At 45.3% G+C, this 27,283-nt stretch overlaps 1 protein-coding gene across 2 annotated transcripts; it reads right to left on the reverse strand.

Annotated features, from left to right (window-relative positions):
• Positions 1–656: 656 nt before the first annotated feature.
• On the reverse strand, positions 657–12,689 carry LOC129555933 (synaptonemal complex central element protein 1). Of its 2 annotated transcripts, none has more exons than XM_088842547.1 (13): positions 12,620–12,689; positions 5,762–5,824; positions 5,059–5,118; positions 4,671–4,745; positions 4,007–4,054; positions 3,722–3,776; positions 2,978–3,067; positions 2,667–2,730; positions 1,556–1,622; positions 1,363–1,483; positions 1,181–1,291; positions 943–1,030; positions 657–704 (listed from the first exon to the last, which is right to left on the reverse strand). In XM_088842547.1, the coding sequence occupies exons 1-13, from the start codon at positions 12,687–12,689 to the stop codon at positions 657–659; spliced, it is 960 nt and encodes a 319-aa protein (XP_088698673.1). The 2 variants fall into 2 exon arrangements, with proteins under 2 accessions (XP_088698673.1, XP_055281869.2); XM_055425894.2 differs by having other exon boundaries at positions 657–716.
• Positions 12,690–27,283: the final 14,594 nt, after the last annotated feature.

The raw sequence follows: 27,283 nt of genomic DNA on the forward strand, positions 1-27,283 counted from the left end.
CTCCAACACAATAGTTCAAAAGCATCAATTCTTTGGCGCTCAGCTTTCTTTATAGTCCAACTCTCACATCCACACATGACCACTGGAAAAACCATAGCCTTGACTAGATGGACCTTTGTTGACAAAGTAGTGTCTAAAATTACATTTAGGCTCCAAATACAATTCTTTTTCTCAGCTAATCAGTGGGTACTGTGGGCACAGAACTGACTGGCTGAGGACCCCAGTCTTTGGTCCTCATTGTTGATACTTCCGGGATTCTGTGTGGTCCAGGCCTGAATAAGGAAGAGAAGATAATCACAGGGTGGGTGTGCAGAACCTCTGGACCTATTGTGAGATGGTCTCAGTCTTGCATCCCTCTGCGTGGGGACCCAGAACAACATGTCAAGTGCTAGAGATGAGCACTCAGGGAACTGTGAAGTTAGGAAACATTTATTGAGTGCCTGCTCTGGGTCTCTGGCTGAAGACAAGAGCCTGAGTGTGGCCAGGCTTTCATTCAGACTTAGGTGCCGGGTGTCCCGGGATGGATACCCCTCCTTCCCGAGCCTAGCACAGAGTCAGCTGAGGCAGTTGTAAACTGAAATAGTGCCTTTATTTACTGAAGTCCAAGTCATAAGCCCCAGTACAGAGTGGGTTCTCCTTGCCTTGGGCATCATGAGCTACTTGGTGGATGACTCTGGATCTTTCTCCTCACTGACTCCAAGAGGCTTGAGAATGGCCTGTGGGAGGTCAAGGTTTGAGGTAGGAGTCTCCTCAGATCTCTGTGCCCACACCCTCCATGGGTCCTGCCCCTCCTCACCCCACCACTGCCAGCCTCTGCATTTTTGCCTGGGATGTGTCCCATTGGAAAAGGCCTTCCCTGAGGACCATCTTCTGAGGTGCCTTCCCACCCACAGCTCCTCTCACAAGCTCTCTCTGCTCCCTGCACCGGATTCCAGGACTCACAGCTTCTCCTAGGCCAGCCTGCTCCTCTTGCTTGCTCTGGGCTTGGGCAGGGACCTGTACCCCAAGTTTTTCCAGCTCCTCCTTCAGCCTGGATAGAAAGAGGTCGGGAGTGGGGTAGGAGGATGTGGCGGGAGAAGGGTAGGATTGTAAAGGGACCAAGAGACAGAGTCTAGGAGGGAATAGAGGCTTCCTCAGCCACATTCCCCTTGGGAGCTCGGGGGAAGGGCTCCATACCTACCTCTGCCTCTTCTGCTGCAGCTGCTGACACTTCTGCTGCAGCTGCTCCTGGCGCTGGGCAGCAGCCTCCAGCAGCTCCTGGGCTTTCCGGTTCTCCTCCTCAAACAGATGACTGAGGGTGGGGCCGTGGGTGCTGGCAGCTCCCTCTGTCCACTTACTCCCCCCTCCCCATCCCTGTCTTACACCACAGCTGCTGCCTCCGGGCTGCGGAGGAAGAGCCCTTCATTGATTGTGTGGCCCTTGGCTCCAAACTGCGAGCACAGACGATGCTTCACATCCTCCAGCTTTGCCTCCACCAGCTTCTCTGCAGCAGGAAGGAACGGATGGGCAGGGCAGGGCAGGGCAGATCAGGGCATCCCCATCTTCCAGGCCTCACCTTCCTTAAGCAACTGCTCCTTGCTGCTGTCCAGGGTGCCGATCTCCAGGGCCAGCCGCTCTGGTTTCTGAGGGATAATAAAGGAGACCTGTGTTCATTGGAGGGACTGATGCTAAAGCTGAAGCTGCAATACTTTGGCCACCTCATGCGACGAGTTGACTCACTGGAAAAGACTCTGATGCTGGGAAAGGTTGGGGGCGGGAGGAGAAGGGGACGACGGAGAATGAGATGGCTGGATGGCATCACCGACTCTGTGGACATGAGTTTGAGTGTACTCCGGGACTTGGTGATGGACAGGGAGGCCTGGCGTGCTGTGGTTCATGGGGTCGCGGAGAGTCGGACACGACTGAGCGACTGAACTGAACTGAACTGAACTGTCCGCAACTCCCGGCTTTCTCCCACGTGCCTCAGAGAAGCCGATCTGGATCTGGTCTTTACTCATACGCCTCACTTCCTGCATGCCAGGCACAGTCCAGCTTCAGGGCCTCTGCACTGGCCATTCCCTCTGTCTGGAATTGGTCTACCTCAGATACCTGTGGTGCTATGCAGGAGAAGCTCATGAGGTAGTTAGTGTTCAGGAATTCTGCAAGGGGATCCTGCAAACACCAAAATTCAAGATTTGTTCTCTGGAGAGTCAGTTACCAGTTCAGCACTGTAGCTCCTACTCTTCCCTCCATGTGACCTCACAGAGTCTGTCCATCCTGACTTTCACTCTCTCTGCCTATTTTCTTGTTTGGGATCCCTAGGTGGCAAATAGTGGCCTGCTTATTTCCCCACTATCTGCCCTGTGTCTGTGATGGCCCCAAAGACATCCATGAATCTCCTAATGGATAACCCATCCTTGGTTCTTCAGAGTTCCTCTTGAACTCCTAAGGCCCCTGGGAGGCACCAGAGGTGGGTGGGCAGGGTCAGTGAAGATGACGACACCTGGTGGCAGCGGGGGTGGTGAGGAACCAGGTTCAGTGTGATTCTGACACATGGCTGCCTGGGCTTGCTCAGGACTGGGTGTGGCAATGGACCGGAGGGAGGCCTGGAGGGTGACACTGAGTTTCGGGCCTAGTGCTGCCAGGGAAGATGCGGAAGGTGGACAGCGTAGCTCTGAGTGACTCACGTGGAATTCCCACAGCTCCTTATACTGGCCCATCAGATCCTCCAGTTGCTCCTCGAAATCCAACCTGGGAACCAAACACACAGGATGAGGGGCTGTGGGCTGAGACACCCCTCCCAACCTCGTTCACACTGGCGTCTTTATGCACAGACATGAGGGAGCTTGCCTGTGCTCTTCACTCTGCTGTAAGCACCTTTGCCTCCTTGACCCTCCAAGCTTCAGCTCAGCCAGGTCTTCTAATCCCCATTCCTAGTATTACCTCCTCCCCGCTTACAACCCATCCAGCCTCCCAGGCCTTGGAAGGTGGAATTTACCTCAGCTGCCTCTGTTTGTTCTTTTCTTGCTCAATCTGGGAGTTCAGGGCAGAAATCCGCTCTTTGCACTCCTGCAGCATGGTTTGCTTCCTGGCAAGAGGCAAGGCAGTCACCATGCTTTCTGAATAATCTCTCCCTAGGAGGGGCCTGGGGTGGAGCTCCCACCTCCTTCTCTTGACATCTGTTCTAGCCTTCCAGATTGAGTTCCTTTCTGTAACTTTTGGGGTGGTATGAATACATGCCCTCTGGAATGTGAAGATTAGGGAGATCAGTGTGGGCGTGGTCACACACACAAGCACACACATATTGATCTCATGTTAATTCCTCAAACATATTCAGTGTTGGTATGCTAGGGGCTTGGAGGCCTCCGGTCACAAAATGAGCAATATAAGCATCCAGGAGCTAGAGAGATGGGTGAATAGAAGGATAATGGGTGAATGGAGAGAGGCTGGTGGACAGATGGTTGGCTTGATACCTAAATGAAGGGACAGATGAAACTATAAAAAGCACAGAATAAAAACCAGCTGAAGAAATTTAATTAACACTCTAGCAAATGAATGATTATCTCAGTGAATAAGATGGTAATCAATACTACGCCCTACTGTTGGGAGTCACGGTCTCCCTATTTCATAGAGGAAGAAGATGAGAGCTGTGGGTCTAAGGACGATTTCCCTTAGTTGTTTTTTTTTTTTTTTACCAGAATGAAGGGGTAGCACTCAACAGGGGCTAGGTGGAAGCTCTTACCTCTGTGCCTCGTTCTCCTTATCCTGGCAGTGGAGCCGGAGGATCCTCAGGGTCTCTGCAGGGAGAGGAAGTTAGGACCCTGCAACAGCCCATCATGGGGTAAAAACACCAGATTATGTGAGGTCTCCTGAAGAGTTGATGGGACTCTGTCATCTACTATATGTCTGGTGGAAGCCACAGGAGGAAGGCAAGGTGATTCAGGCTTCAAAAGGCTTTTACTGCTATAGAGTGGGCTTCTGAAAGGTGGCAAAGGCAAAAACCTGGAAATAAAGTAGATGCAATTACCTTGCTTTTTGCTCAAGATCTCTTTCAGGCTTACTTTCTCTCCACTCACTGGAAAACATAGAAACATGTTCAGGCATCACCAACCACCCACTGTACCCTGAGAGACTGGGCTTGGCAAGTCCCACCCCCAACCCCAAATGTAGACCCCCCTCGAGGTAAGTCCCCTTCCCCTCTTGTGCGAATGCTCCCTGTGGGCACCAAAGAGCGCTTGATAAAGGGTGGCTGAGAGGACCCTGTGGAATGCTAGTGCAGTTACACGGAGGGAAGAGAAAAACACAAGTTGGGTAAAGGCAGTGAACAAACACATCAAGCAGTAAGGGACATGTGACTAGGTGGGGGCAGGGTGCTGACTCTGGGTGGGGAGATTGGGGAAAGCCTCTCTGAGAAAGGAGCATTTGAGCTGAGAGCTGAATGATGCCGTCAGGCAAGAGGAATCTGTGTTATATGGGGGAACTGCCTAGCAAAGGTCCTGAGGTAGGAGTATGCTTGGAGGTGTTTCAGGAACACTCCCCAAAATAGAGTGGGATGGGGGAGATTGGTAGGCCCTGAGGACGGTGAGGGTGCAGGAGTGCTTGGCCACAGCAACCATGCTGATTGTCTGGAATATTGGGTTCAAGGATGCATGATATTGTGGGGACCTCTGGGTGATCCCCACCAGGCTTACATGAGTCCAGTTCTTTCTGCAGGGTCTCCCAGACAGTCCGGGCTTCTCCCAGCTCCTCACTAGCTTTCTTTTTTGCTGTGCCAAACCGTAGGACATCATGTAAGTTTCTGTCCTTGCAAACATTTCACACTTGTCTTCAAGTAAACCTAGAGGGGCCCCTAGAGGATTCTACAGAGCAGGAAACAAGGCTTCCAGAGCCAAAGCCCTTCTTGGGCTCAGGTGACAGCAGGGCCAGGTTAGTAAACATGTGACTGTAGCACCTGTATTTGGATGGACCAATCCATGTTTGGTTTAATGCTCCCGTTTCAAAACACTAAGTAATTTTGAATAAGGGGCTCTGCAAATCATGTAACTACTTCTGGCAGACAAGCCAAGGTCCTGAGCTTACCTTGCTGAACCTCATTAATCCGGTTAATCAGGACCTCAACCCTGGGCTCTAGGCTTCCCACTGCAGGGAGAAAAGGAGGTTGAGTGAAAAGGACAGGGTGGCAGAGGAAGGTGGATGCCCTCCAAGGGCTCACATTCTGGGGATGGGAGGCAGGAACACACAGAGATACCGAGTCAGGTTGTGGCAACTTCAAGAGAAACAGAGGAACAACAGATTAAAAAGTGAAGGAGTGGGAAGTGCTCCCTCAGATATGGCAAGACCCCTTGAGGGCTCCAAATCAAGTGAGGAGGGCAGGCCTTGAAGTTCCCTGGGCGGGGGTGGGAGACAGTCAGTGCAAAGGCCTACTCGAGATAGGAACATGGGTGGAAGGTGCCTGGTAGCAAGAAGATAGCAGAGTTGAGGTGGAGGGAAAGAAGGTAAAGATAAAATCCTGGGAATTCAGTAGAGTACAGGGGGTGCCAAATGGAGGGCCAGTAAGGGGATTGAAACTGTGTTTTGGGAAAATGTTTAGAATCTTATCCCCTTATACTTAAATTTTGAATCATGGAGTCACATTTTTACTTCCAAAAATTAACTTTTGAAACTAAGAGAGAACAAATGAGTTAATTTCCCAAGGTGGTGAATTTGGTGGTTTAGAATTGATTCCACTTCTGCCTGACCCCAAACCTCGGACTGAGCCTCAGATACAGAGGAGACACGTGACCTTTCTGCAACTTCTTCACCATTTCCATCAAGTCTTCAATTTTCTGTGAAGACTTGGCCTGCCCTGTGAAGACAAAACCAAACATTTTAGTATGTAGTAATAAGAAGCCTAAGGAAGGATCTGATAACTTGGGCTGGGACTGAGTTGGGCTGAGGGGAGATCTCCAGCCAGAGTGGTGCCTCTGCTCCTTGATCTGAGGGAGACCCTGCAAAAGAGATGAATCAGAGAGACCCCTTCATGGTCATCTTTTCCTAAAGGGTGATTGACACCAGAGATTTCCCCTTAATAAGACTCAGAGCAAAAGAAAGGGTACACTCTTACTGTTGATACTGTTCAAGGCTTGGTCAAAGCTCAGGATGTAATAACAGAAAAGAAGAAGTAGTATTAAAAATTGGAAACAAGGAGTTAGAAGTCACTGTAACTGGTAGGTGACATAATCAATTATAGATTTATAGAGAATATTACCCAAAGAAATCTCACAAGGAATAGTGAGAAAATTTAATGATGTATCTTTAAACATATAAACACAAATAGCTTTTCTATATATATGTTTCATATTCAGTTCAGTTCAGTCACTCAGTCGCGTCTGACTTTTTGCGAACCCATGAACCACAGCATGCCAGGCCCATCACCAACTCCCGGAGTCCACCCAAACCCATTTCCACTGAGTCAGTGATGCCATCCAACCATCTTATCCTCTGTCGTCCTCTTCTCCTCCTGCCCTCAATCTTTCCCAGCATCAGGGTCTTTTCAAATGCATCAGCTCTTCGCATCACATGGCCAAAGTATTGGCGTTTCAGCTTCAACATGTCCTTCCAATGAACACCCAGGACTCATCTCCTTTAGGATGGACTGGTTGGATCTCCTTGCAGTCCAAGGGACTCTCAAGAGTCTTATCCAACAGCATAATTCCAAAGCATCAATTCTTCGGCACTCAGCTTTTATAGTCCAACTCTCACATCCATACATGACTACTAGAAAAACCATAGCCTTGACTAGACGGACTTTTGTTGACAAAGTAATGTTTCTGCTTTTTAATATGCTATCTAGGTTGGTCATAACTTTCCTTCCAAGGAGTAAGCATCTTTTAATTTCATGGCTGCAATCACCATCTGCTGTGATTTTGGAGCCCAGAAAAATAGTCAGCCACTGTTTCCATTGTTTTCCCATCTGTTTGCAATGAAGTGATGGGACCGGATGCCATGATCTTAGTTTTCTGAATGTTGAGCTTTAAGCCAACTTTTTCACTCTCCTCTTTCACTTTCATCAAGAGGCTTTTCAGTTCCTCTTCACTTTCTGCCATAAGGGTGGTGTCATCTGCATATCTGAGGTTATTGATAGTTCTCCCGGCAATCTTGATTCCAGCTTGAGCTTCTTCCAGGCCAGCGTTCCTCATGATGTACTGTATATATAAGTTAAATAAGTAGGGTGACAATATACAGCCTTGATGTACTCCTTTTCCTATTTGGAAGCAGTCTGTTGCTCCATGTCCAGTTCTAACTGTTGCTTTCTGACCTGAATACAGGTTTCTCTAGAGGCAGGTTAGTTGGTCTGGTATTCCCATCTCTTTCAGAATTTTCCACTGTTTATTGTGATCCACACAGTCAAAGGCTTTGGCATAGTCAATAAAGCAGAAATAGATGTGTTTCATATTAACTTGTTTATAATCAATACGGGCATTTATTTTAAAATCCTAAATAAATTAGTAGATCCAGGCAATTATTATTAGTGCTATTAACATGACAATAAAGATAACTGGACGTCATGAGCTATTCAATGTAAAAATACAAGAATTCTTGTCAAAAAATGATGCTAACACTTGTTAGGCCTATCAGTCTAAATAACCAATTTAGAGGAAATACAGGGAGAGAGGACCATTTATGTGACACATGTGCCTGCAGTCAGCAACACCCACACTGGGGAACCTCACAGGAAAACAACGCAGTTTCTTTAATTTAAAAAGGTTTTAGGGGAAAAAGGAGAAAGGAAGACCCTTACAGACAAAAAGATTAAAGAAGCATATCAACCAATCTCAATAAATGGACAATATTTGGATTTTGATTCAATCCAATGCGCTTTTTAAAATATTGATGACACAATCAGGGAAATTTGAAAACTGACTATAGATACTTGAAACAATGGAATTATTGTTCATGGGGTCACAAGAAGTTGGACACAACTAAGCGACTAACACACACATTCACAAGTGGTAATGCCACTATGGTTACTTTTCTGAAAATAGTATTTATTTTTTAGAGATATACATGCAAATATTTATGGATGATATGTTATGATGCCTGGGACCCTTCAAAATAAAACAGTGGAGTAGGTGGTAAGGAGGGGCTGAGGATAACAAAGAAACAAGATTGGTCAAGAACTGATAACTGCTAAAACTGAAAGATGAGTTCACAGGGTAATTATCCTTAGTTCTTAATTTTTTTTTTAATTGAGTTACAGTTGGTTTACAATGTTGTGTAAGTTTCTCCTTGCACAGCAAGGAGATTTGGTTGTAAATCTATATATAAACATTTACAGATTCTTTTCTATTATAGATTATAAAATATTGAATATATTGAACATAGTTCCCTGTACTATACAGTAGGGTCCTGTTGACTATATTTGCATTTCGATTCCACACATAAAAGATATCATATGATATTTGTCTTTTTCTGTCTGATTTACTTCATTTAGTATGATAACCTCTAGGTCCACCCATGTTGCTGCAAATGGCATTATTTCATTCTTTTTATCTTTGTTGTTCATTCACTAAGTCATATCCGACTCTTTATGACCTCTTAGACTGCAGCACACCAGGCTCCTGTTCTCCATTATGACCCGGAGTTTGCTCAAACTCTTGTCCATTGAGTTGGTGATGCCATCCAACCATCTCATCCTCTGCTGCCCCCTTTTCCTTTTGCCTTCATCTTTCTCAGGATCAAGGTCTTTTTCAATGAGTCAGCTCTTTCCATCAGGTGGCCAATGTACTAGAGCCTCAGCTTTAGCATCAGACTTTCCAGTGACTATTCAGGGTTGATTAACATTGTATAGGAGGATTCTGTTGTCTCCACACCTTCTCTAGCACTTATTATTTGTAGAATTTTTTTCATGATTGTCATTCTGATAAGTGTGAGGTGATACCTTAGTGTAGTTTTGATCTGCGTTTCTGTAATAATTAGCAATGTTGAGTATCTCTTCATGTGCCTATATTCTTTTGTATATGCTTAAACTTTTCCATAATAAAAAGGTTTAAAAAAAATCACCTAAACAACCAATCAAAATAGAGAAGGTAAGTAATCATTTCTACAGAAGAATGGAAAAATGGAGAAAACATAGCCAAAAACTACACTAATGGTTAGCAATACCTGAAAAGATGTACAACCATAGTCATAATTAAAAAGATGAAAATGACATCTAGCATTGTATCTAGCAGCTTGGCAAGTCTGATAATGCCTTGTGTTTATTACAGTGTGGAGAAACAGGCACTAATGCACACAGACAGACTGTGGAAACTGATGCAAACTTTGGGAGGACAGGTTGGCGGCATCAGCACTTTCAAGACAAAAGTTCACTTCTACGAACTTATCCATCAGATATGCTTGGTTACAGATCTATGTCAAAAATGGGAAACTTGAATGCCCATCAGTAGAGAACTTATGATTCAAGCTCACAAGAGAATACTGTGCAGCCATTGAAAAGGAGGTAGATTTATATGTATTAACAATGAAAGAGATCCTAGACAGACTGAAAGGAAAGAAAGTACAAAACAGTATAATATAGAATCCCATCCGGCTACAAAAAGATGTAAAAAAATATTTTGTCAGTCTAAAAATATATATGTCTTATTTCTAGAAAATTTCTGGCTCAAATCACACAAAAATATTTTCAACAGTAGTTCTTCTGGAGAGTAGAAGTGGAAGGATAGGTAAGAGAATGTTTACTTTTCACTGTATACTTCTGCATGTGGTTTTACTTTTAAATGTTAACACACTTCCCTAGGTGACCCAAAAATGAATCTATAGTTTTCTTGAGCAACCATTTGTCCAGGTATTAAATAGACTAGGCAGTGAGCTGCACTTTTATTTTTTCTTTATTGCATATTATAAGGTAGGCACAGAGTGGGGAAAGCAGAATATATCTGTTGAACAAGTCAACTAATATATTGTTAATAAAAAAAATCAAGGGTACAACTGCCTATGTTATTATATGAGCCCCCTACTTTTTACTTTTTAAAAATTTCAAATTTACTTAAACGTTGCAGAAATAGAACACATAGCTCTATATGCCGTTCACCCCGATTTTACACTTGCTAATAATCATGAACTCTGATAATAAGTTGCAGATACAATTCTTCATTACCCCCAAATACCCCAGTGTGAAGTTCTGAAGTACAAGGTCATGCTCCTGTGTAGTAACAACAGTACAACAATTAAAACAGAATATCAGTGAGAGACATTAACACGTGATCATCATGTGGTACTTTAAAAATGTCTCCTATTTTCACTTTTATAAATTAAAAGTTTCACAAGTATCAGTTACATAGTCCTGGTAGAAAAAAGAAATATTAAGATTAAAAACGTTCCTTCACCTTTGCATTGCCCTCAGAAACTAGATTGGAGAAGGCAATGGCAACCCACTCCACTACTCTTGCCTGGAAAATCCCATGGACAGAGAAGCCTGGTAGGCTGCAGTCCTTAGGATTGCTAAGAGTCGGACGCGACTGAGCGGCTTCACTTTCCCTTTTCACTTTTATGCACTGGAGAAGGCAATGGCAACTCACTCCAGTACTCTTGCCTGGAAAATCCCATGGACAGAGAAGCCTGGTAGGCTGCAGTCCTTAGGATTGCTAAGAGTCGGACACGACTGAGCGGCTTCACTTTCCCTTTTCACTTTCATGCATTGGAGAAGGAAATGGCAACCCACTGCAGTGTTCTTGCCTGGAGAATCCCAGGAATGGGGGAGCCTGTTGGGCTGCTGTCCATTGGGTCGCACAGAATTGGACACGACAGAAGTGATTTAGCCGCAGCAGAAACTAGATCCCTCCATCAGAGTCATCAATTAGGAAAGCAGCCTCCAGACATTTTTCTGTGCAACCTACACAGTATTGCAATTTTTCCATCTTGCTTTACTCTCATAAAAATATCTGTTTTGAAGATCATATTGTATCTTTATGTCTAATAATATAAAAGTTGACTTGGTTATATACCAGTGTGCATGGGATTTAGCTATTCCCTTCCCAAGTTTTCCTACCACCATCTAGGCTCCAGTGATTATCCAATCCATGCATCTATACATGTCTTGTGTGATCCTCTAGGAATGTGACCAAAAAGGGGAAAAGATAATTTAAATGTTAAAATTTGTGCCAGAAGGACTACTGCAAAGCCTTTACCCTTTCTTCCTCTCATCAGAGTATGGCATGGTCTGTATCTTTACACTATTGTTAATGCTAGATAGCACCACTGCCCCCTGTTTTAAACAACCTAATAGACTGAAAATGGAATCTTGATGTCTTATTTTCTTTCATTGCTATAGAATGAATGTTTGTGTCCCTCCATATTTCATTTGTTGACATCCTAAAGTCTGATGAGGTGGGGGTGGGGCCTTTGAGAGGTGATTAGGTCATGAGGCTGCAGCCCTTATATGAGATTAACACCTTATCAGAGACCCCAGAGAGCTCCCTTGCCCACTGTGCTGTGAAGACACAGATGGACATCTAAGATTCAAGAAAATGGTCCTCATCACACACAAGAAATGGTATTTCACCAGTTATAAGACACTGATGGAGTCAACTGCATCTAAATATGCTAGCTTAATGAACTTGAAACAAAGATACTAAGAGGTTTCTTTAGCACAGTGGTGAACACAGTAGGTACTTAAGAAAAGAGATCTATATGCATCTGTTCTGGTTTTCTTTTTGTTCTTAGCTGAGGATTGTTACTGAATGCCACTCCCTGCTCCAAGCAAGCTTTCTGTGCTAAGTTTAATTCATTATTTAAACTTTCATTTTATTTATTAAAAAAAAAAAAAAAAAAGGCCACAAAGCACCTGTCATGTACCAAAACTGCACTACTGCCTGCAGGTGTGAAGGATATGACCAAGACGGGTTCATGAGAGAATCTTAACAAGGGGAGACAGGTAGGCCAAGAAAGAGCAGAGTCAACAAGCTGAGGGATGCGTGTTCCTTGTACAGTTCTCTCCCCTTTTGTGTTAACACCTAGGAGCATATCCTTCGAGGGTTGGACAAGCCTAGGAATATTTTTTATCTTTCTTCTCTATGCTAGGCTGTAATTTCAGAAAACTTTATAACTGTAATGAGCTGCCATGCCTCTCCTTTCCCGGTGAGGTGGGAGCCATTGCTCAATAGGTCAGTGTCAGGAAGAAAAAAAAGTAATGCTATGTGGGGCAGTCTGGATCCTGGTTTGGGGGGAGGGGGAATTCATCGTTGAGGGCCATTATGGAACAACAGGGAAATTCAGGTGTTCGGTGCTGTGAGATGAGAGAAATGGGACAGACGCCTTCCCTCGGGTGACACAGCCCCAAGAACAAGTCCCTTTCTGTTGCAGGAGATGCCTGTGGAGACGCTAAGGATCAGATTTAAAGGACGCCCTCTGCCTACTTTAACCTACTTAAGCAAAGCAGATGGGGCCAAACGAGGCCAAAGGAAGTGAGTGCACGTGGGACACGGGCCTGCGGGTGATTCCTCACGGCACCCGGCAGAGCCGCCAAGATCCTACCCAAGGGGCTGAAGGTCATTTTTCCTCACGCCCGCCCCGACTCTGTGGAAGCGGCGCCCGCGTGCACTCCCTGCCCACCCAGCCCTCAACAGCAGTGGTCGGGGGCTGCCGCCAGGCCCAGCTCTACCTCTGGCCTCGTCAGTGGGCCCCACGGCTCCCGCCGGTTCCGCATTGGACGATCCCGGCCGCCCGGCCATGTCCTCTCAGTTCTGGCGTGGGCGCCTCCTCTGGGATTGGACGGAACCCGCGCCAGGGGCGGGGCGTCCTCAGCACGCCTGCGCAATGCGCCCCTGCACCGGCCCCTCCTTCCAGCCTGCAGCCAGGGTGGCGGTTGGGCAAGCGCCAGTGCGAACGCTTGAGTCCACCCGGAACAGATTTCGTGTAGAGCGCGCATGGGTCTTCCAGGCTGGCGATAGGCTGGATGAGGAGCCGGTGACCTGCTAAAGACAGAGGTCTCAGGAGGGCCTGTCCCACGTGGCCTCGCCCTCCTTGCCAGGAGGGCGCCTGAACCTGGTGGTGGGGAGCCGAGTCTCTGCACAGGTTGAGAGGTTGGCGGTTTACCCAAGGACTCTGGGTGGCTTTCTGGAGGGAGACAATAAATTGCCCCCCAGTTCAGTTTAGTTCAGTCGCTCAGTCGTGTGCGACTCTTTGCGACCCCATGAATCACAGCACGCCAGGCCTCCCTGTCCATCACCAACTCCCGGGTTCACTCAAATTCATGTCCATCGAGTCGGTAATGCCATCCAGCCATCTCATTCTCTGTCGTTCCCGTCTCCTCCTACCCCCAATCCCTCCTAGCATCAGAGACTTTTCCAGTGAGTCAACTCATCGCATGAGGTGACCAAAGTATTGGAGTTTCAGCTTTAGCATCAGTCCTTTCAATGAACACCCAGGATTGATCTCCTTTAGAATGGACTGGTTGGATCTCCTTGCAGTCCGAGGGACTCTCAAGAGTCTTCTCCAGCACCACAGTTCAAAAGCATCAATTCTTCGGCGATCAGCTTTCTTCACAGTCCAACTCTCACATCCATACCTGACCACGGGAAAAACCATAGCCTTGACTAGACGGACCTTTGTTGGCAAAGTAATGTCTCTGCTTTTTAATATACTATCTAGGTTGGTCATAACTTTCCTTCCAAGGAGTAAGCGTCTTTTAATTTCCTGGCTGCAATCAGCATCTGCAGTGATTTTGGAGCCCCAAAAAATAAAGTCTGAACCTGTTTCCACTGTTTCCCCATCTATTTCCCATGAAGTGATGGGACCAGATGCCATTGCCCCCCACCTCCTCCTTATTACAAAATTCGGACTTAAATTGAAGAAAGTAGGGAAAACCACTAGACCATTCAACTATGAGTTCAATCAGATCCCTTACGATTATACAGTGGAAGTGACAAATAGATTCAAGGGATTAGATCTGATAGAGTGCCTGAAGAACTGTGGACAGAGGTTCCTGAAATTGTACAGGAGGCAGTGATTGAGACCATCTCCAGGAAAAAGAAATGCAGAAGGGAAAAGTGGTTGTCAGAGAGGCTTTACAAATAGCTGAGAAAAGAAGAGAAGCAAAAGGCAAAGGAGAATAGAAAAGATATACCCATCTGAATGCAGAGTTCCCAAGAATATCAAGGAGAGATAAGAAAGTCTTCCTCAGGGATCAATGCAAAGATATAGAGGAAATAATAGAATGGGAAACACTAGAGATCTCTTCTTGGAGAAGGCAATGGCAAGCCACTCCAGTACTCTTGCCTGGAAAATCCCATGGACGGAGGAGCCTGGTGGGCTGCAGTCCATGGAGTCGCTAAGAGTCGGACACGACTGAGCGACTTCACTTTCACTTTCCACTTTCACACATTGGAGAAGGAAATGGCAACCCACTCCAGTGTTCTTGCCTGGAGAATCCCAGGGATGGGGGAGCCTGGTGGGCTGCCGTCTGTGGGGTCACACAGAGTCAGACAAGACTGAAGTGACTTAGCAGCAGCAGCAGAGATCTCTTCAGGAAAATTAGATATACCAAGGGAACAGTTCATGCAAAGATGGGCACAATAAAGGACAGAAACAGTATGGACCTAACGGAACCAAAAGATATTAAGAAGGTGACAATAATAGAAGAACTATACAAAAAAGATCTTCATGACCCAGATAATCACGATGGTGTGATCACTCACCTAGAACCAGAAATCCTGGAGTCTGAAGTCAAGTGGGCCTTAGGAACCATCACTGTGAACAAAGTGAGTGGAGGAATTACAGCTGAGCTATTTCTAATCCTAAAAGATGAGGCTGTTAAAGTGCTCCATTCAATATACCAGCAAATTTGGAAAACTCAACAGTGGCCGCAGGACTGGAAAAGGTCAGTTTTCATTCCAATTTGAAAGAAAGACAATGCCAAAGAATGTTCAAACTACCACACAATTGCACTCATCTCACATGCTAGCAAAGTAATGCTCAAAATTCTCTAAATGAGGCTTCAACAGTATGTGAACCGAGAACTTCCAAATGTTTTCTGGATTTAGAAAAGGCAGAGAAACCAGAGATCAAATTGTCAACATCTGCTGGATATTAGCAAAAATAAGAGAGTTCCAGAAAAAACATCGACTTCTGCTTTTTTATTATGCCAAAGCCTTTGACTGTGTGGGACACAACAAACTGAAAAATTCTTCAGTTCAGTTCAGTTCAGTTCAGTTGCTCAGTCGTGTCCGACTCTCCGTGAACCCATGAATCACAGCATGCCAGGCCTCCCTGTCCATCACCAACTCCCGGGTTCACTCAAATTCATGTCCATCGAGTCGGTGATGCCATCCAGCCATCTCATTCTCTGTCATCCCCTTCTCCCACCCCCAATCCCTCCCAGCATCAGAGTCTTTTCCAGTGAATCAACTCGTCGCATGAGGTGGCCAAAGTATTGCAGTTTCAGCTTTAGCATCAGTCCTTCCAATGAACACCCAGGATTGATCTCCTTTAGAATGGACTGGTTGGATCTCCTTGCAGTCCAAGGGACTCTCAAGAGTCTTCTCCAACACCACAGTTCAAAAGCATCAATTCTTCAGCACTCAACTTTCTTCACAGTCCAACTCTCACATCCATACATGACCACGGGAAAAACCATAGCCTTGACTAGACGGACCTTTGTTGGGAAAGTAATGTCTCTGCTCTTTAATTTGCTATCTAGGTTGGTCATAACTTTCCTTTCAAGGAGTAAGCATCTTTTAATTTCATGGCTGCAATCAGCATTCACAGTGATTTTGGAGCCCCCCAAAATAAAGTCTGACCCTGTTTCCACTGTTTCCCCATCTATTTCCCATGAAGTGATGGGACCAGATGCCATGATCTTAGTTTTCTGAATGTTGAGCTTCAAACCAACTTTTTCACTCTCCTCTTTCACTTTCATCAAGAGGCTTTTTAGTTCCTCTTCACTTTCTGCCATAAGGGTTGTGTCATCTGCCTATCTGAGGTTATTGATATTTCTCCCGGCAATCTTGATTCCAGCTTGTGCTTCTTCCAGCCCACCATTCCTCATGATGTACTCTGCATATAAGTTAAATAAGCAGGGTGACAATATACAACCTTGACGTACTCCTTTTCCTATTTGGAACCAGTCTGTTGTTTCATGTCCAGTTCTAACTGTTGCTTCCTGACCTGCATACAGGTTTCTCAAGAGGCAGGTCAGGTGGTCTGGTATTCACATTTCTTTTAGAATTGTCCACAGTTTATGGTGATCCACACAGTCAAAGGCTTTGGCATAGTCAATGAAGCAGAAATAGATGTTTTTCTGGAACTCTCTTGCTTTCTCCATGATCCAGTGGATGTTGGCAATTTGATCTCTGGTGCCTCTGCCTTTTCTAAAACCTGCTTGAACATCTGGAAGTTCACGGTTCACGTTTTGCTGAAGCCTGGCTTGGAGAATTTTGAGCATGACTTTACTCGCGTGTGAGATGAGTGCAATTGTGCAGTAGTTTGAGCATTCTTTGGCATTGCCTTTCTTTGGGATTGGAATGAAGACTGACCTTTTCCAGTCCTGTGGCCACTGCTGAGTTTTCCAAATCTGCTGGCATATTGAGTGCAGCACTTTCACAGCATCATCTTTCAGGATTTGAAATAGCTAAGAGATGGAAATACCAGACCACCTGATCTGCCTCCTGAGAAGTTTGTATACAGGTTAGGAAGCAACAGTTATAACTGGACATGAAACAACAGACTAGTTCCAAATAGGAAAAGGAGTACGTCAAGGCTGTATATTGTCACCCTGCTCATTTAGCTTATATGCAGAGTACATCATGGGAAATGCTGGGCTGGATGAAGCACAAGCTGGAATCAAGATTGCCGGGAGAAATATCAATAACCTCAGATATGCAGATGATACCACCCTTATGGCAGAAAGTGAAGAGGAACTGAGGAGCTTCTTGATGAAAGTGAAAGAGGAGAGTGAAAAGCTATCTTAAAACTCAACATTCAGAAAAGTTAGATAATGGCATCCAGTCCCATCACTTCACGGCAAATAAATGGGGAAACAATGCAAACAGTGACATATTTTATTCTCTTGGGCTTCAAAATCACTGCAGATGGTGACTATCTTCCTTGAAAGAAAAGCTTTGACCAACCTAGGCAGCATATTTAAAAGCAGAGACCTTACTTTGCTGACAAAAGTCTGTTTAGTTAAAGCTATGGTTTTACCAGTAGTCATGTATGAATATGAGAGTTGGACCATAAAGAAAGCAGAGCACTGAAGAATTGATGCTTTTGAACTGTGGTGTTGGAGAAGACTCTTGAGAATCCTTTGGACTGCAATGAGATTCAACCAGTCCATCCCAAAGGAAATCAGCCCTGAATATTCATTGAAAGGACTGATGTTGAAGCTGAAGCTCCAATACTTTGGCCACCTGATGTGAGGAACTGACTCATTGGAAAAGACCCTGATAGTGGGGAAGATCGAAGGCGGGAAGAGAAGGGGACAATAGAGGATGAGATGATTGGATGGTGTCTCTGACTCGATGGACATGAGTTTGAGCAAGCTCTGGGAGTTGGTGGTGGATGGGGAAGCCTGGCATGCTGCAGTCCATGGGGTCACATTGTCCTCCACAACTGAGTGACTGAACTGAACTGAACCTACAGATGCTAGCATCCTCCATAGGATAGTGTTGGAGGAATTGGGATGTGTCTCGGGGATCAAGGTAAGGGGGATGAAGTAATGTGACACAAGCCTTGGGTGTTTCTTCTGGAATATTCCTCTCTAATTGACAATCTTGGAACAGGATTTTCCCTAAACTCTACTTGCCCAAGGAAACAGAATTGGGCATGAAGAAATGCTGCTGCCTTGTGGCCACTTCAGAACTTAACAAAAACTTAAAAATCGGTGCCGATGGGCTCTACTCTGAAGCCCTCTAGGGCTGTCAATGACACTTGCTCTCAAGTAATGTCCCAGGGTAAATCATTGGAAAATAATTCAAAACAGGGCGACTTCCTGGAAGGCCAGTTTAAAGAGGTAAATGGTATTCATGGTGTGCAATTTCCAAAAGCATCTGGAAAAGTACTCTATCTCATTCACTATTAAATCAATGCAAACCAAAACTATCATGAAGAATCAGCTCACACCGGTCACACTGGCCAGCATCAAAAAGATCTACAGAGAATAAATCCTGCAGAGTGTAAGGTATAGTTCGGGCCGAGGCAGAAAAGGAGAGATGACCTCAACGAAGTAGGTTACCTTTATTCAGGCAAGGAGGGGTGACAGTCGGCCTAACGACCAGGCTGAGTGCCGAGAGGGATCAGGGAGGCTCCATATTTATAGGGAGGTTTGTAGAAGCGATAAGGGAGACGTGAATCAAGTGGGATGTTTTGGGTATTCTTTAATTGAGATGGCATTTGTACTTGGGCAGGGGGTGATAAGTCTTCTGGGTAGGTGTAGGGGGTGGAAGGTTTCTGGACAGGGGGTGATAAGTCCCAGATAGATACAACTGGCCTGGAGTATCAGGGCAGGACCTAAAGTTCTGTTTTGTTTTCTCCGAAGTTAGATGATTCAGCAAGGGCCTTTGAGACTGTTGTTTTCTTTCCTAGAGCCAAAGACTCCTTCACAGAGGGCATAGGAAAAGGGGAATCCTCCTTTTCTCTGGGTAGGAGTATGAATGGGTGCAGGAACTCTGGAAAATAGCATGGAGCTTTCTTAAAAAACTAAACACTGAGGTACCATATTATCTGGCCGTCCCACTGCTGGGTTTAGATCCAGAGAATATTAGAATTCAAAATGACATGTGTGTAAGGTGAGCGCGGAGAAAAAGGGAGTGAGCCAGGCAGTCAGGCAGAGAAAGATTTATTATAGGAAGAAAGAAAGTGACTGGCTTTAGAGAGAAACCAGTGCTCACCCTTTACAGCCAACCGTCCTTAGTTTATCTTTAGCCGGAGTCTTGCGATCACGGGTCTCATGGGCAGATGATCATGTCTGGCACCAGCAAGGAAAAACAGGATATTAGCCTTAAGGAAAGAACAGGATGCTCACCAGGGCAATATGACCACTGTGACTTCATCCCTTGTTTGTCAGGTCACCACAATGGGCCATTTTTAAACTATACACTGTGAGTCCCTTGTGAACCCCAACAACATGCACCCCCGCTTTCAGGGCAGCACAGTTTACAATAGCCAAGACACTGGAATTGACCAAAACCTGCATCAACAGAAAAATGAAGATAGAATTGTACACCGCTGCACTGTAGTCCTACTCAGCCTTAAAAAATCATGGAATAATGAATCCTCTTTAAGAAAATTTATGAAAAGGATTTTCAGATAAATACAAGTTTCTGATTTTCAGAAAATAATGCTGAATTGAGTAAAAAAAAAAACTGAAGAATTCTAATGACAAACTTGATGTCTTCATAAAGCTAACAAAAGGGATTATTTACATAGAACTGATTAAACTGGTAAATATGGTTGTGATTTTTATGGTCTCTATCTCAGAGGATTACTGGTTTAAATCTGTGTTTTCCATGTGTGAGAAAAAAAACTTCTCCTTCAATTGATTATGACTTACATTAAACAGTTTGGTAGATTATGCTTTTTGGAACATTTATCTTTTTCTCTCTACCTGGTTGATCCTACTAGTAACATGTGCTTCTCTCAAAGATTAAACCGCGCATAAATGTGCATGGCCAGTACCATGAAACAGGTAGCTCATTAAATCAGTTATGGATCCTTTGGTCACTGTATTATTATAATTGGACTCTAACTAGTTACGCTAATCATTGGTTAAATTTGTTCTTTGTTTTAGAGTGTGCTTTGTGCCTCCGTGATGCATTATGTCAGTCACTCCGTGCTGCAGTACTTATATCCTATCTAATTTGTTTGATTGTTGTCTCTTAGAGTAACCAATGTGTTAATCAGAGCTCCCACAAAGTTAATATGACTTAAAATACTTGAAGAAATAATTGTAATAGTGTGATTCTAGATATGGGAAGAAACAACAAGGGGAAATGTCTCCTGGATTATAGTTAACAGAATCCAGAGAATTTTGATTATTGATGGGGCCTGGTCGAAAACTTAACACCTGGAGTGAAATATCAAGAATTTTTAGACTGAACTGGGATGAACCTCCCATTAGCATGGGACAAACATTAATCTTGAAATGTTTCCCAACAGTGGTCATTTATGACCAAGAGGGGAAGACCTGAGAAATGGATTCAGCAGTTGCAGGCAGCTCTTCAGTGTGAGCCGGTGTGCCCTGAGAAAGGGGAATGCCTGCCACCTGGCCGTCATTAGACTGTGGCCACTCCAGCCACTCCCTGTGGTGAAACTTGAGGAAACTCTGAGAATGCAGGGTTACAGGCCCCAGATGGCTAAGATATATAAAACAGATTCAATGGATCCTGACTCTGGCACCTTCCCATGCACAGAAAAGCACTAAATTTCTTAAATTGAGATGCTGCCTCTTACATTTGAAGTTCAGTATTTCTAAGTCTACAGGTGTATAGCAGGTACTTTTCCAAGGGGAATAAGGGAAGACAAGTCTCAACATTTAAAAATAGTGGCACTGATGGCAGGCACTCCCAGGAAGATCCACCTGACAAGCAAAACATCCCCTCTTCTCCCACAAGATTGTGGGATGGACATTGAGGGGGGGAATTGTAACCAGGAAGGGTTAATTTTAAATTTACACTGGATCTGCTTCTGTGACTTTAACCTTTTTTTGTTATAATTAACATACAAAATGGCCTGCTTCAGGGAGATAACCTGAGCTGCCCACTCATAAAAGACTGTAAAGAAGTGAAACTAATACATTCCCCTGCCTGAGGCTTGCCATTCTAGGGGACATTTGCAAGGACTGAATAATCTTTTTACTTTGTTTCCTCACCTTCTCACCATCTCTGATTCATAAAAGAGCCTGGCAAACAGGCCTGGACAAGATGGTTATTTTCTTGGCAAGTTCAGTTCAGTTCAATTCAGTCACTCAGTCATGTTCGACTCTTTGTGACCGCATGGACTGCAGCACTCCAGGCCTCCCTGTCCATCACCAAATCCTGGAGTTTACTCAAACTCATGTCCATTGAGTTGGTGGTGCCATCCAACCATCTCATCCTGTCATTTCCTTCTCCTCCTGCCTTCAATCTTTCCCAGCATCAGGGTCTTTTTAAATGAGTCACTTCTTCGCATCAGGTGGCCAAAGGATTGGAGTCTCAGCTTTAGCATCAGTCCTTCCAATGAATATTCAGGACTGATTTCCTTTAGGATGGACTGGTTGGATCTCCTTGCAGTCCAAGGGACTCTCAAGAGTCTTTTTCAACACCACAGTTCAAAAGCATCTGTTCTTCAGCACTCAGCTTTCTTTATAGTCCAACTCTCACATCCATACATGACTACTGGAAAAACCATAGCTTTGACTAGACAGACCTTTGTTGGCAAAGTAATGGCTCTGCTTTTTAATATGCTGTCTAGGTTGGTCATAACTTTTCTTCGAAGGAGCAAGCATCTTTTAATTTCATGGCTGCAGTCACCATCTGCAGTGATTTTGGAGCCCCCCTAAATGAAGTCTGTCACTATTTCCACTGTCTCCCCATCTATTTGCTGTGAAGTGATGGGACCGGATGCCATTGAAACACCCCCCCACAGTGTAAACGTCAATCCAACATTTGCTCACACTTTCACAAGTTCCTGGGACTTGAGCAACCAAAAGCGCCTTGCAGAAGGAAAAAAAAACAGCCCCTCCCCGGAGGCTCACGTTTCGCAAAGGAAGTCCCTGAGCTGCATACCCGTGTGATATGCTAATTATGTAAATTTGGGGCTTTAAAACCTGTCTGTAACTGTTGCTAGGGGTCCTCGGCTCGCTTTTGATGCAGAGGGCCCGTTTGCGCAAACGTTCAATAAAATCCTCTTGCTGATTGCATCTGTCGGCATGGTGCTTGGGTCCCAGGGTCGCCCACCCAGACGTTGGTTTGGGCAAAGGCTGGCCCAACAGCAATGATCTTAGTTTTCTGAGTGTTGAGTTTTAAGCCAATTTTTTCACTCTCCTCTTTCACTTTCATAAAGAGGCTATTTAGTTCCTCTTCGTTTTCTGCCATAAGGGTGGTGTCATCTGCATATCTGAGGTTATTGATATTTTTCCTGGCAATCTTGATTCCAGTTTGTGCTTCATCCAGCCTGTTATAGCCATGCGTTCCGGGGAACAAACTCACTCAGAAGGGCATTACAGATAGTGGAGTGCAGTTTATTACACCAGAGGGCCCAAGGCAGAGTCTCCTCTTAGCCAAGGACACCGACCATTTGTGAAAATCTTTTATACCATATGTGTACATTGAACCCACCACTCCAATTTCCTTGAGACTTACATAAAACAAAGGAAGGGTAAATACAATCACAATAGGCCCATCATTCATGTGTTAGGTGTTAAAACAGTTGATAATCAATAAGCCTGTGATTACATTCCAATAAGCACGAAAGAATTTATGACCTGTCCGGAGGCAGGGGTGATTAAGTACATTTTCTCATAGGCAATGCGTAACCTGGATGTAATCTTCAAGATTCCCCTGTATAGAGGGGGTCATATCTTTCTATTGTAGTTTCCATAGGCACTAAGCACAGAGTTCAGAGTCCATTGGAGAGGTGGTCAAACATGATCAGCATGAACAGGCCTAAGATGGAGTCCAGGCCCTATGAATTCCCTCTTCAAGCCCAGAGCTTATCATGATGTACTCTGCATATAAGTTAAATAAGCACGGTTAGGGTGTCGGTTGGGGTTAGGGTTAAGGGTTAGGGTTAGGGTTGTTAGGGTTAGGGTTAGTGTAGGGTTAGGATTAGGATCAGGGTCAGTGTTAGGGTCAGGTTTAAGGTTAGGGTCACACAGAAAGTAGGGAACTCTAACCCTGGGAGACACTGATGGATAGCCCATGAACACCACAGTTCAAAAGATCATTTCTTTTGCAGTCAGCTTTCTTTATGGCCCAACTCTCACATCCATTCATGACTACTGGAAAAACCATAGCTTTGACTAGATGGACCTTAGTCCTCAAATTAATTTCTCTGCTTTTTAATACGTTATCTAGGTTGGGCATAGCTTTTCTTCTAAGGAACGAGTGTCTTTTACTTTTATGGCTGCAGTCACCATGTGCAGTGATTTTTGAGCCCAGAAAAATAAAGTCTCTCCCTGTTTCCATTGTTTCCCCGTATTTGCCATCAAGTGATGGGACTGGATTCTATGCTCTTAATTTTTTGAATGTTGACTTTTAAGCCTAGTTTTCCACTGTCCTCTTTCACTTTCTTCAAGAGGCTCTTTAGTTCCTCTTCATTTTCTGCCATAAGGGTGGTGTCATCTGCATCTCTGAGTTTATTGATATTTCTCCTGGCAATCTTGATTCCAGCTTGTGCTTCATCCAGCCCGGCATTTCTTGTGATGTACTCTGCATGTAAGTTAAATAAGCAGGGTGACAATATACAGTCTTGACATACTTCTTTCCCAATTTGGGATCAGTCCAGTGATCCATGTCCATTCTAACTGTTGCTTCTTGACCAGGATAGAGTTTTGCAGGAGGCAGATAAGATGGTCTCATATTCCCATCTGCTTAAGAATTTTCCTCAGTTTGTTGTGATTCACACTGTCAAAGGCTTTAGCATGGTGAGTGAAGTAGATGTTTTTCTGGAATTCTCTTTTTTTTTTTTTTTTATGATCCAGCAGATGTTGGCAATTTAATCTTTGGTAACTGCCTTTTCTAAATCCAGCTTGAACATCTGGGAGTTCTTGGTTCATGGACTGTTGAAATCTCTCTTAGAGAATTTTGAGCATTACTTTGCTACCATGTGAAATCAGTGCAGCTGTGTGGTAGTTTGAACATTCTTTGGCATTGCCCTTCTTTGGGATTGGAATGAAAACTGACCTTTTCCAGCCCTGTGGCCACTGCTGAGTTTTCCAAATTTGTTGGCATATTGAGGGCAGCACTTTCACAGCATCATCTTTCAGGATTTCAAATAGCTCAGCTGGAATTCCATCACCTTCGCTAGCTTTGTTCACTACCTAAGGCTTCAAACTCTCGGATGTCTGGCTCTAGGTGAGTGATCAAATCATCATGGTTATCTGGGTCATTAAGATCTTTTTTGTATAGCTCTGTGTATTCTTGCTACCTCTTCTTAATATCTTCTGCTTCCGTTAGGTCCATACCATTTCTGTCCTTTATTGAGCCCATCTTTGCATGAAATGTTCCCTTGGTATCTCTAATTTTTTTTGCACATATTCGAGTATTTTAACTGGGATGGGTGGAGAATGTTCAGGAGCAGCTAGCCTATGTATCAGGCAGCATTTATTTCAAGATGCCTCTGCGTGGTCCCCCAGCTTCCCACTGAGAGGCCTCCTTGTGGGAGTTGGGGTGGGGGATCAGGAATGTGCAGGAGGGGATCGGGAGTGTGGAGGAGGGGCGGGAGAGTGGAAGGGCTACTGTCTGCATGTAAGTACCCACCCCCGACCGTCTTCAGAATTGCTCATTGGTGTAGTAAGCATCCTAATTGGGTTTTCACCTGTGTAACTGGTGGGTTCTTAATGAGCAATGTGAACAGTGACATTGAATGTCCTCAGTCAGGACTACATACTTACTACACCACAAACAGGTGTAAGAACCTGGGGAGGCATGTGCAGCCAGTACCCCTAAGGACAGGATTCAGACTTGACCCCTCAACATTTTGGGTTCCAGCCACTGCTTTAGCATTTCTGAGGGCCCAGTGCTGACTCTAAGTGTTCTGTAACCCAGCCTCCAACTTCCTTTAGCGAGACCCACACTTCTAGGATCCTACAGAGCAGGGCCTGTGGGAGTTCTCTGTGACTTCTCTAACAAACGACCACATGTTGGGTGATTTAAAGCAACAGGAATTCATACTCCCCCAGTCCTGGAGACCAGACACCTGAGATCAAGGTGGCGCAGGGCTGAGGTCCTTCCAGAGGCTCCAGGATAGGGTCCTTCCTGCCTTCTCCAGCTTTGGGGCTCCAGGGGTCCCGGGGCTTGTGGCCCCCTCCCTCTCGTCTCTGCCTCCATCTTCACGAGGCTTCTCGTCTGTGTCCCCTTTCATCTCTTATAAGGACTCTGTAAGTTGGATTGAAGGTCAGCCTAACCCTAGATGGCCTTACCTTGATATCCTTAACTACATCTACAAAGACCATTTTCCCAGATATGGCCCTTTTCCCACGTTCTTGGGGGACACATCTTTTGGGGCCACCATTCACCCCATTATCTGTGTATAAAATAATCCTTATTTTAGGAGATCACCACAGACCAATATAGACAGGCACAGACGGAGGGCACACACGTGGAGTCTGGAGAGAATGAGGATCCTGGAGTCACCTGGAACGGATCAAAGCCTCTCTTCATCAGGTGAGGGGAATCACAGGGAGGAGCGGCGCATGGTCCTGTTCAGGCTTCAAAAAGACCATGTTGGGTGGAATGTGAGACGCACCGTGAGGGCAGGGAGTTTTGCAGGGCCTGATGGAGGGATTAGGCTTGGGCCAGGGCCGTGGGTGTAGAGGGAAATTAGCGTGGGGGTTGGCCATATGCCCTGGAGAAGGAGCTGACAGTCCCTGAGGCACAAGGAACTGGGAACCAGGGAGGCCTCCGTGTTACTGAACCAGACTTGAGTCGACACACCTGAGTGCAGTAAAGCCAGTCGTCCTGACGCCAGTTGCAGTAAGGAAAGTGCGGCATTAATTGTAAAGCCACCGATACGTGGAGACAGGTAACTCGTGCTCTAAACCCTGAAATCCCTGAAGGGTTTCAGGAAAGCAGTTTTTCAGGCCACGTGAGGGAGGGGGTCACCGAGTATGTGATTCGCTGGTGCACGGTTCTCTGGTTGGTGAGGTAACAGGCGGCCAACCTCACAAATCCTCAGGCACTGGATACCCTGGGGGTGACGTGTTCATACTCATCAAGTAGTTAACTTCTTCCATTCAGTGGGGCTTTTAGCAGCTGTAAAACAACTCCCTGAGTGTGCCTCAGATACTGTTATCTCCATACTTCAGAGAGGAGCTACAGCAGAGGATACGGGACTGGGTCTGTCCTGGGAGGGCCCCATAGGCTCCTGCTCGGTTATACCAGGTATCTGGCTCAGCAGCTGGAAAAGTTTCGGCTGCCTCCTGAGCGTGGGAAGCAGCAGGATCGCAGTCCTTGAGGGGCCTGTTAGTCCCCAGGATGAGATGGGAAGACTGTGGATGGACAGATGCACCTGGCCTGGGAGAGGGGTGCAGGCTGGAAATGTCACTGGACTCATTGCAGGGAGGAAGGGGAAAGGCCAGGAGGGGGCAGGAGGGTTATAGCACCTACATGCAGGTGGTGGTGGTCCTGTTGGACACAACTCAGAGCCACAAGAAGTGGTGGTCAGGGGCTCAGCGTTCTCCTCTTGTTCTTTGCTTATCTGTAACTTCCCACTCCTGCAGCGAGGAGCCTGGCCACCACCATTTGCATTTGTCAGCTCTATTCTCCTTTTCAGATTCCATGTACAGTGGTCTCAGAATTGCTAGCTACTGCACTCTGAAAAGATCTCTGTAAAATGAAGCCCAGTGTTTATGTGCAAGCCATTTTGCCATTTGTGTATCAGTTCATTCATTTCCAAAGTCAACACATTTTTCCCCATCTCCTACAGTGAGATATCTTTTTCTTGCATTTCTAATGTGGTTAGGTTTTGTTGCATTGTGTATTCTGTCCTGCGACTCTCCTACACTCTATATAACTATACTCGAATAGATTGTTTGATCCCTTGGGCTATACAGATTGATGAGTGTAGACAAATGCATAGTGACAGGTGTCCATCCTAAAGCATCACAGGGATAACTTCACCCCCTTCAGCAGATGGTCTGCTTATCATCTGTGTAGCTCTGCTTTTCCTAGAAGGTCATGACTGAGGTCACAATGTGTGGCTCTGCTTTTCCTAGAAGGTCATGAATGAGGTTACAATGTGTGCAGCTCTGCTTTTCCTGGAAGGTCATGGATGAGGTCACATTGTGTGCTGTCTCTCCAGACTGTATCCTTTCACTGAGTGACATGCACATGATAGGTAACCCTGGTTTTCAAGGTTTGGTGGTTCATTCTTCACTGCTGATGAGTTCCATTGCATGTGTATGGGAGGAAAAGCAGTTTTCACTCTGCACTTCCATAATAAAATACAAATTACCAGGAGAAAAAACAGAAGCTATGCTTCCCTGGTGGCTTTGTGGTAAAGAATCTGCCTGTAATACAGGAGACCTGGGCTCAATCCCTGGGTTGGGAAGATCCCCTGGAGAAGGAAATGGCAACCCACTCCAGTATTCTTGCCTGGGGAATCCCATGGACAGAGGACCCTGGCGGGCTAC

The sequence above is a fragment of the Moschus berezovskii genome, chromosome 12 (genome assembly GCF_049115385.1).
Source record: "Moschus berezovskii isolate FMDL1 chromosome 12, NW_MosBer_1.0, whole genome shotgun sequence".
Classification (NCBI taxonomy): Eukaryota; Metazoa; Chordata; class Mammalia; order Artiodactyla; family Moschidae; genus Moschus; species Moschus berezovskii.